This window comes from Brassica napus, chromosome C7 (assembly GCF_020379485.1).
Source record: "Brassica napus cultivar Da-Ae chromosome C7, Da-Ae, whole genome shotgun sequence".
Lineage (NCBI taxonomy): Eukaryota > Viridiplantae > Streptophyta > Magnoliopsida > Brassicales > Brassicaceae > Brassica > Brassica napus.
This window is the reverse complement of record NC_063450.1, coordinates 22,920,212-22,930,669: the sequence shown is the minus strand read 5'-3', so window position 1 is coordinate 22,930,669 and position 10,458 is coordinate 22,920,212. Positions and strand designations below refer to the sequence as shown.

Sequence of the window (10,458 nt, the reverse complement as noted above, 5' to 3'; positions counted from 1 at the left end):
GTTCAAATGAAATTTTATTCGAGTAAAATTTGTATGTTTATAAAATAATAAGCATTTTGGAATTAATAATAAATAGTAATAATATAATATAGTTTCTAAAAAAATTAGAAAAAAATGAATGAAACTCTTAGAAAAAATACAAACTCATTTTTCTCCTCAAAATGAAGTAAACCATTGGACTGACAAAAAAAAAAGAAGTAAACCATTGGAGATGTCTTTAAAACGTTCATATGTGTAAGATGGGGACTGATCATTAATATGTTGTCATGTGCTCTATGTTGTCAAGAGTAATTATAGTGTTTAGTTCATTAGCAGACCCATAATTTTATGTTTACCGGCAACATAGAGACCATGGTGTTCTGAGGAAATAGAGCCGATGGAACAATCATTTGTGAAATGTGTTAGAATGCAACTAAGCAAGTGGACGGAAGTAGAAGATGTGTGAAAGCTAATGAATTGAAGTGTGCCCACGGGCCCAAAGACAAGTTGGGATGGAATTGGAACAAGAGTGGGCACTGTCCAATCACTCAATGCATAAAAGACAAAAGAAATAAAGAGACACCACTATATCTTTCTGTTTTGCTACAATCCCAATATTGATTTTTTTCTTTGCTAGATTTGTTCCACACACACAACACCCTGTTTATAAGGAGACCCATTCACTATGATATAGTCAACATTTGCATGCAGGGGCGAATCCAAGAGTGAATTTTACTGGGTTCGCTAATTTTTATAAATATTATGGATGCATGTGTTGTGAATAACATTTTCATGTAAAAAATCTCAATCAACCTTTTCATTTAACTTGTTGTTTGTTTAATTATTATATGACAAGTTATTATGCAGACTTGCGTTTTTGCATCGGTCATCTTTAAAGTTAGATCCATATTCATCAAATTCAACTACCAAACATTACCTAACAAACATACATAGCAACAATTCTTTTAACATTTAACTTTATTCATCTTCTTCCTCCTCTTCAACATGTATAACAACAATTTAACCAAACAAAACAGCTTATTGTATTCCGCACGAGTTACTGGTAACAACAACCCACACGGTATCAAAGAAAATGTTTTCACCTTTTGAGAAAGAAAAAGAAAAAGAAAAGTTGGATAGAAAAGGGACAAGAAAGCAAAGACTTTAAAGTCACATGTAAAATTTCAGAAAAACACAAATAAATGTACACATCAAATATAAAAGGTAAAGCCGGGGGAATGAACGTATGGGCTCCATGCAACATTATCAAATGCCTTCTGCATCTCAATTATTTTTATTTTATTTTCTATTTATATATCGTATGTACTCAACTCTGCGATTCAATTATTAAATGTTCATGAAAACCTTTCTGAAAAACTCTGACGGGGGAGATAAAAAAATTAATGTTTTTACACTTTAAAATATGCAGTTTGTATTGTTCTTGTTGTCCTGAGAAATATTAAGAATTAACTAAAGTGATGTAGTCTAATAGAAGGTGACCTTTGGGTTGATAAATAATTTGGATGGTTCAAATGTATTTTATTATGTGGCTAAATATATACGAATCCATTGTTTACAACTTATTTGCATACTTCGAGAATGGGTGTATCCTGCACTTTTTTATAGATCAGTTGGGGTATTTCCATCTTCAAATTGAGAAGAAATAAGAATTGAGAAAAATGATACATATTCATATTATGTATATTTTACTGGGGTCAATTTGATAACTTGTATATTTGAAAGGGGTCAACAAACCAATTACAACATATTTTCTCTAGAAAATACAAGTAATTTTTTTTTAAACAGGAATCCACATGGATCACTTGACCCCCGTGGTATAACCGTAGTTCCGCCACTAAATCATAAACTAAAACTATATAAATAAATAAAAACTTCAAAAAGTTTATAGGGTTTACCACATCACAATAAAGAACGCATAATAAATAATACGTAGACGTGAATACCAACGCCTATTACGGCTACACCTTTACGAACACTATTGTTGTAAAAACATATATAGTTCTTTACAAAATGTATTTAACTTTAGGGAGAATTCGTCAACTAACCAAATTTTTATTGGAAATAAAGGATATAGCAATAATTTTGAAATAATTAAGTTCATAACAAATTTTTACGAATTTCATCTGGTTTTACCGTTTTACTTTCTAAGTTATCGGTTACAGAAAGAGAAAAAAAAACTGATGTCATCGACGATTTAGAACATGTGGACAAGATGAAAATGCACTGTGATCATATTAAACATATAACATAATGGCACTTAACTAATCACCACATACAAAAGCTCAATTTTTTAAACAAAATACAAAGGAACAACCGAACAAACATCAACCCACATTTTCTATAAACTAAATCCAAAACACTAATCACTAAATCATATAAAGAAATATAAACCTAACCTAAATATCAAAATATGCGATTAACATTATCAAAATAGAATACTAACAACCAAAATAACATAGTACATATTGTTCAAATTTTGAAATGTCTATGATTACAGAGAATGAGGTGATGCTTACCCCAATGTTAACACAAACCTTCCATAAACTAAACCCCAAACACTAATCACTAAACTCTAAAAGAGAATATAAATCCTAACCCAAATATTAAAATACACATATAGTACATAACCATTATCAAAATAGAATAGTTACAAACGCGATAGCATATTGCATATTGTTCAAATTTTGAAATGTCTATGATTATAGGGAAAAATGTAATGCTTACACCTCAACGTCAACCAAACCTTTAATAAACTAAACCCAAAACATTAATCACTAAACCCTAAAAAAAAATATAAACTCTAACCCAAATATCAAAATATGCACATGATACGTAATAAGAAGCATTATTGAAATATAATAGTAACAACCGAAATATCATAGTACAGATTATTCAAATAGTATAGTACAACCGGAAACATACAGTACAAACACGTGGTGGTAGTGGTTACAGCGGAAGAGGCGGTGACAGATATCAAAGAGATGGTGGTTGTTTTGAAGGATATGATGGCAAAAATATGAAAACGAAAATTATAGATTTAGGTACAAAAAAAATTTGTGACGGTGGTAGTTACAGCAGTGGCGGCGGTTATCGGAACGGTGGCGGTTACCAGAACAGCGACTGTGATTACCAAGTAACCGGTGGTCATGGTTTTGGAGAAAATTGTGATGGCTGATATAGAAAAGCATTATATAGCGGTCATGGTGATTATGATAATGGTCATGGTGATGATACGTTGATGAAAGAAGATGTGATATATGTGGATATAGAAAAAATAATATTAATTAGGAGAGAAACACTTACCGGAAGAAAATAAAGTAAGAAAACAAATAGATAAATAATAAGGGCAATATAGTATATATTGTAGAAATGTTAGAAGCTTTTTATTTTTTAGTTAAATTCTTAATTATAATTGTTTTCAAGGCTACTGGATGCAATTTTCCTTAACTTTATCCAATCAGGAAAAATATATTCTCTCCGTTTTTTAATATAAGTCGCTTTAGAATTATGTATATAGATTAAAAAATCATTAATTTTTTATATTTTCTAAACAAAAACATCATAAATTATTTACCTAACCACAAATCAACCAATAATAAAATAGAAGATATATTATCATTAGTCATATAACTGTTAATAAATTTTCCATAAAAAACCGAAAACGTCATATAATTTGGAACATAAATTTTTTTTAAAAATAATTTATATTAAAAAACGGAAGGAGCATGTGTTTTGCTAAATGTGCCATTGTGCCCCTAGAAAAAGGTCGTTGAACTATTGAAAAAAGAACTATTGAAAGAAAAAAACATAGGTCTAACTGGCAGAGACTTTAGAATCCCACATGTGTTTCCACCAGACCATTAATTACATCTCTCCAACATTTGAGTTTGCCATATTGGTTTAGGCACAACTCTCTCTCTCTCCTTCAGTACATCTCTTATTCTTCTGCTTTTCTTTACCAATCCTATCTCTTCTCTCTGGTTTTTATTTTCTTTACATCTGGATTCACCCATTTTTGGTAAACACAAAGAGTACCAGTCATCGTAGATTCTCCTTCCTCCTCTTCTTAGCTCCCACGTCAACTACTTCCAGCTTCTGTCGGCTGTTTCTTCCCAGATCTCAACCAATCTTTGTAAGCACAGTACACTCTATTGGAGTATAATTCCTAGATAACTTAGGAATTCTACTAATTAGTTTTAGATAAGGTTTATCTATACTTTTCCTATTTTAGCTTTGCTTACCTTGGTATATAAACCAAGCTTATTCATCAATAAAACTCAACTTACTTTGATCCCAAACTAGAATTTGTCATGGTATCAGAGCAAGAACAAAAATAAATCATCTAAAAATTTCTTATTCATCGACTTGATTTGCCATATTGCAGATCAAATCACTTCTTATTCATCAAACTTGATTTGCCATACTGCGAATCAAAACTCCTTAATCAACTTCTTATTCACATATTGAAGAAGAAGAATTCTCATCAACAATGGCGTTAGCTCAACAAAGCGACACCAAATACAAAACAATCACACCATATGACCTATCATCTAATGATAACCCAGGAGCTGTTATCTCACAACCACTCTTGAATGGGTTAAATTATGATGAATGGGCTATCAACTTTCGTATGGCCTTAAGCTCACGGAAGAAATTCGGATTCCTTGACGGCAGCATTCTCAAACCCGCAGCCGATTCATCTCGCCTTGAGGATTGGACAGCAAACAATCACCTCATCGTAGGATGGATGAAACAAACCATCGAACCAAAGATCAAATCATCTATCTCAACTCGGGAAAACGCAAAAGATCTGTGGGATACGATTAAGAAACGTTATTCTCTCAAAAGTGGGGCACGCCTTCAGCAACTACGTAATGCCTTATCAAACTGCAAACAGAGTGGTTCATCAATCGATGAATATTTCGGCCGATTGATAAAACTATGGGACGGGATCGCCGATTGTATGAATTCAAAAGTATGCAGTTGCGGTAAGTGTGAGTGCGACTTAAATACAGCAAGAGAACAAGAAACAGAAACTCTACGAGTCCATGATTTCTTGTCTGGTCTTGACGACGCTACACATGGAGTAATACGCTCTCAAATCTGCGCTATAACTCCTCTTCCCGATCTAGATAGCGTCTATCAAACGGTAGCTCAGAATGAGATCATCCGTTCAAGTACGACGCAAGAAACTCAAGTTATGAGTTTTACAGCTCAAAATCGAAACTCCACAAACTACTCAAAACCTAATACTACTCGACCAGGAAATAAAGATCCTTCGAGACAATGTACGGTATGTGGACGTACTGGTCATGAAGCTTCTGGTTGCTTCACAGTTATTGGTTACCCGGAATGGTGGGACGAACGATCAAGGAACAGAGGGCCAAATCGTTCTTCACCGGCTAAACCTACTGATCAAGGGAAAACTACTGCACCAAGGGCTAACACGGCAACTGTGGTAACAACGGACAAAACAAAACTTCAAGCCAACATTACCATTACCGAAGCTGACCGTCTAGGTTTGACTGGTATTACTAATGAACAATGGAATATTGTTCAGAAGTTAATCAATAAAGAAGCAACAAACGCTGATCATCTAAAAGGTAAAATAGATGAGAATATTTGGATCTTGGATACCGGCGCCACACATCATATGACAGGGAATCTTGAGGCAATGGAAAATATCCGAGACATCACCAGCATACCAGTCTTATTGCCTGCCGGTTCTGACGCAATAGCGTCCAAACAAGGAACCGTCAAGCTTACTTCTACTTTACACATTCGGAATGTGTACTTTGTGGAAGGATTCCATACGAATCTTATTTCTTTTGGACAACTAGTTACAGATAATTTCCTAGTTGGACAAGTAACTGATAAACTTATGATATTGCAGGACCGTACCTCGAGGATGCTGATTGGAGCGGGTGAAAGAGAAGGAGAGGGATTGTACCGTTTTCGAGGGATTGAGTCATTGACATCGTTCCAGACTACTGTTTCAGAAGATCCAGTTCTATGGCACCGGCGTCTAGGGCATCCGTCTTCTCACATTACGGCTATGATTCCTGCATTAGAAAGTTCATCATCTAAACACGATGAACATATTATCAAGTCTTGTGATATTTGTTTTAGAGCTAAACAGACCCGTCAGAGTTTTTCAGATAGTAGTCATAATGCAAAAGAGATTTTTGATTTAATCCATTGTGATCTTTGGGGACCATATCGGACAACAGCACTTTGTGGTTCTCGTTATTTTCTTACTATCATTGACGATCATTCTCGAGCAGTATGGTTGTACCTTCTGCCCGACAAAACTATGGTGGCACAACAACTTAAAGACTTTATGGCTTTAATTGAGAGACAGTTCTCAAAGAAGGTTAAGACACTACGGAGTGACAACGGGACGGAATTTATGTGTCTTACAAAATACTTCAAAGAACAAGGGATCGTTCATGAGACCTCCTGCGTGCATACACCTCAACAAAACGGACGTGCTGAGCGTAAGCATCGGCACATTCTCAATGTAGCACGAGCTCTTCGGTTCCAAGCAAATTTGCCGATTGATCTTTGGGGAGAATGTGTTCTAGCCTCTGCTCATCTAATTAATCGCACACCATCTTCTCTACTCAAGAATAAAACACCGTTCGAGATTCTTCATGGCCAGCCACCATCACTGTCTCATCTCCGTGTGATAGGATGTTTAGCATACGCTCATAACAAAAACACGAAGGGTGATAAATTCGCATCAAGAAGTCGGAAGTGCATTCTTCTGGGATTTCCATCTGGCACAAAAGGATGGAAATTATATGACTTAGAGCAGAAAGACGTATTCATCTCCAGAGATGTTACTTTTCAAGAAAATATATTCCCATATATGGATATAACAACTACAGAAACATCAGACGTCTTACCTTCTATTGTGCTACCTCCATCAACTCTGACAGAGGATCACAACGATTCACCATTACAATCAGTTATTGACGATGCTCCGGTATCTTCGTCACCTCCTTCAGCAATTAATATTCCTCCAGAAACAGAACATGTCGATCCCGAGCCTGTGGTTACAGAAGTTGTACCAGAACCTTCAGGTCGAGGTCATAGACCACGTGTTCCATCAACACGATATCGAGACTACGTTATTAATACGGTCACTACAATCCCTACTCAAACTCCTTCTCTCCCGTCTTCCATACCTCAGCTATCCTCAGGTTCGTTGTTCCCACTATCTGCTTATCTATCATATGATCGTATTTCATCAAAACATTGCAGCTATCTTATTGCCCTGGCAACCAATATCGAACCAAAACACTTTCGCGAAGCAATGAAACATAAAGTTTGGCGAGATTCAATGAAGTCTGAGATAGATGCTCTTGAAAGACAACACACATGGGATCTTGTCGAGCTCCCATCTAACAAAAAGGCTCTCGGAACCAAGTGGGTGTATACAATTAAACTTCTCTCTGACGGCACAATCGGCCGGCACAAATCTCGCTTGGTCGTCTTAGGAAATAATCAGAAAGAGGGTCTAGACTATACCGAAACTTTTTCTCCTGTGGCCAAAATGGTAACTGTCCGTATATTCTTGGATATCGCGGCAAAGAAAAACCATGAAATTCACCAGATGGACGTCCATAACGCATTTCTTCATGGAGATCTTCAAGAAGAAGTCTATATTAAGGTACCTTTCGGTTTTTCTAAACCTGACGATAAAAGGGTGTGTCGGTTACGTAAATCTCTCTATGGCTTAAAACAAGCTCCTCGATGTTGGTTTGCTAAGCTAGTGGAGGCTCTTCTCGCATACGGCTTCTCACAGACGCATTCCGATTACTCATTATTTGTCTATACAAAGGACGCCATCTCTCTTCGGATTCTAGTTTACGTTGATGATCTTATCATCTCTGGGAACTCATCACCATCAATCACTTCTTTCAAATCATACCTATCAACATGCTTCCATATGAAGGACCTCGGGCCTCTAAAATACTTTCTTGGTTTAGAAGTGGCTCGGAGCCCCGACGGTATTTATCTTTGTCAACGAAAATACACCTTGGAGATTATTACAGAGTGTGGCTTACTTGGGTGTAAACCAGCTGGCTCCCCTATGGATCAAAATCATCAGCTAGGACGTGCTACTGGAGACTTTCTTTCTGATCCTGAACAATTCCGTCGTCTCACCGGACGTCTCATCTATCTTCTAGCTACTCGGCCTGATCTGGCTTATTCAGTCCATATTCTTTCACAGTTCATGCAAAAACCACGTGAGGAACATTGGCTTGCTGCCTTAAAAACCGTTCGTTATTTGAAAGGCACAGTCGGACAAGGTGTTCTTTTCAGGGCCGAACCTACGTTTTCTGTTACCGGCTGGTGCGATGCTGATTGGGGAGCATGCCCTGCAACTCGTCGCTCGCTTTCTGGCTGGATCATTCAGTTTGGGACATCTCCTATAACTTGGAAAACAAAGAAACAAGATGCAGTCTCACTCTCCTCTACTGAAGCCGAGTTCCGTGCGATGAAAGCAATCACACAAGAACTCATCTGGATTAAAGATCTTCTCAACGAACTTGGGATCGCTCACCCTGCACCAATGTTGATCTGTTGTGATAATAAATCCGCCTTATACATAGGTGCTAATCCGGTTCTACACGAAAAGACAAAGCATATGGGTATTATCTGCAAGTTTGTTCGCGAACAGATCACTAAAGGTGTGGTCAAAACAACTTATGTTTCAACTCATGATCAGCTCGCGGACATTTTCACTAAAGCTTTGGGAAGAAGAGAGTTTGATGCATTTCTTCTCAAGTTAGGCATCAATAATATTCATGCTCCAACTTGAGGGGGGGTATTGGAGTATAATTCCTAGATAACTTAGGAATTCTACTAATTAGTTTTAGATAAGGTTTATCTATACTTTTCCTATTTTAGCTTTGCTTACCTTGGTATATAAACCAAGCTTATTCATCAATAAAACTCAACTTACTTTGATCCCAAACTAGAATTTGTCACACTCCAAACTGTTTTCTCTATCTCTGATCTTCGATTCTTGTCTACGATCCTTAACTGATGTCTTGGATTCTCTCTCTCTCTCTCTCTCTCTCTCTCTCTCTCTCTCTCTCTCTCTCTCATAGTTAAAGTTCTAAAGCTTCGTTTTGATTGGTCGTCTTAAGGCTTCGAACTTGTTAATATAGTTACTCTGTTTACGATTTTTTCTTACTGTCTCTTCTTTATACAGTTCTTGGATTTGTAGATTTGAGTGTCTACAACGTTTTCTTGATCTGCTTTTGACTTTAATATGATTCTTTTATTTCAGGTGAAGACCAAAAATATTAAATGACGGAATCTGATGATGCCTCGCGAGAGTTACCAGTCAGAGAAGGAGAAACTTTGTCAAATCAAGATCTATCCAAAACCCAAGCAATCATCCCTGTGTCGCTCGATCTCAAGCTCAAAGACAATTTCAACGATGAACAAAAGGGAACAAAGCGTGGGTCCAACCCGAGAGTCTTCTCCTGTAACTACTGCAAACGCAAGTTCTATAGCTCTCAGGCTCTTGGAGGCCACCAGAACGCTCACAAGCGAGAACGGACAATGGCGAAAAGAGCAATGTACATGGGAAGAATGTTTGGTCACCATCACAGGCCTTACACATACTCCTCTTCTTCTCTAGGGATGCAAGCTCACTCCGGTCTACTTCACCACACCTTATCCCAGCCTCAACCTCCTCCTCCTCCTCTTGCAAGGTTTCATCAGCAAGGTTATTTTGGTAACACTGTGCCATTGTTCTTTGACTATGATGATGGCAGTGACTTCTTCTGGCCCGGAAGTTTTCGTCAGGCTGTAGAGGAAGTTGAAGCTCCCGTGGTGGTGGCTGTTACAGAGTCAGGTCTTGATCTGAACTCTGCTGCAGCAAATGAAAGTGTAGTAGATAATAATAATAATAGCCTCAAGCCTGATCTTACCTTGAGACTCTAAGGTCATCACCTCATGTGTTCTTTTTCCATTGTTAGAAATGTAGTTGAAGATAAGTGGGAGAAAGATGATAGAATTGATGGAAAACTTTTGATGTTATATAAATGAAGTTTGTAACATTTTGACATTTCATTAGAGCTCATACAACTTAGTTCATCACCTTGTTTACCATCTAGATATGGTAGTTGATGTGAATGTAAGATATGAAAGAAGTTAGTTTCAAAAAAAAAAGATATGAAAGAAGTTTTCACGAAACTATGCCTAAGTGTTCTACGGATTGATGATATTATGCTTGTTTCATTCGTGAAAGACAGAGACTTAGCTATTATTATATGAAGAGCATATTGTTTATAAACCGTCATGTGTAATTAGTATGTTTCTTAGATTGTGTTTTATATCACCTGACGATTTGGTAGGTTGATGTTCTTAATAGAAAATATGAAAAAAAAAATCGTGAAACTATTTCCAAGTCTTCTACGAATTGATGATATTTTG

At 36.7% G+C, this 10,458-nt stretch overlaps 1 protein-coding gene across 5 annotated transcripts; it reads left to right on the top strand.

The window, feature by feature from the left end:
* The first annotated feature begins 259 nt into the window (after positions 1-259).
* On the top strand, positions 260-10,090 carry LOC111207841 (zinc finger protein 7). Of its 5 annotated transcripts, XM_048762244.1 has the most exons (3): positions 3,580-4,132; positions 4,385-5,603; positions 5,894-9,059. In XM_048762244.1, exon 3 carries the CDS (start codon positions 5,909-5,911, stop codon positions 8,828-8,830), a length of 2,922 nt encoding a protein of 973 aa, XP_048618201.1. In that variant the 5' UTR covers positions 3,580-4,132; positions 4,385-5,603; positions 5,894-5,908; the 3' UTR covers positions 8,831-9,059. The 5 variants fall into 5 exon arrangements, with proteins under 5 accessions (XP_048618202.1, XP_048618201.1, XP_048618200.1 ...); XM_048762245.1 differs by lacking the exon at positions 4,385-5,603 and having other exon boundaries at positions 260-4,132; XM_048762243.1 differs by having other exon boundaries at positions 3,586-4,132; positions 4,385-9,059.
* The last annotated feature ends 368 nt before the right edge of the window (positions 10,091-10,458 follow it).

Coding starts and splice junctions, on each gene's coding strand:
- LOC111207841 (XM_048762243.1), top strand. CDS start 4,490: ATGGCGTTAGCTCAACAAAGCGACACCAAATACAAAACAATCACACCA.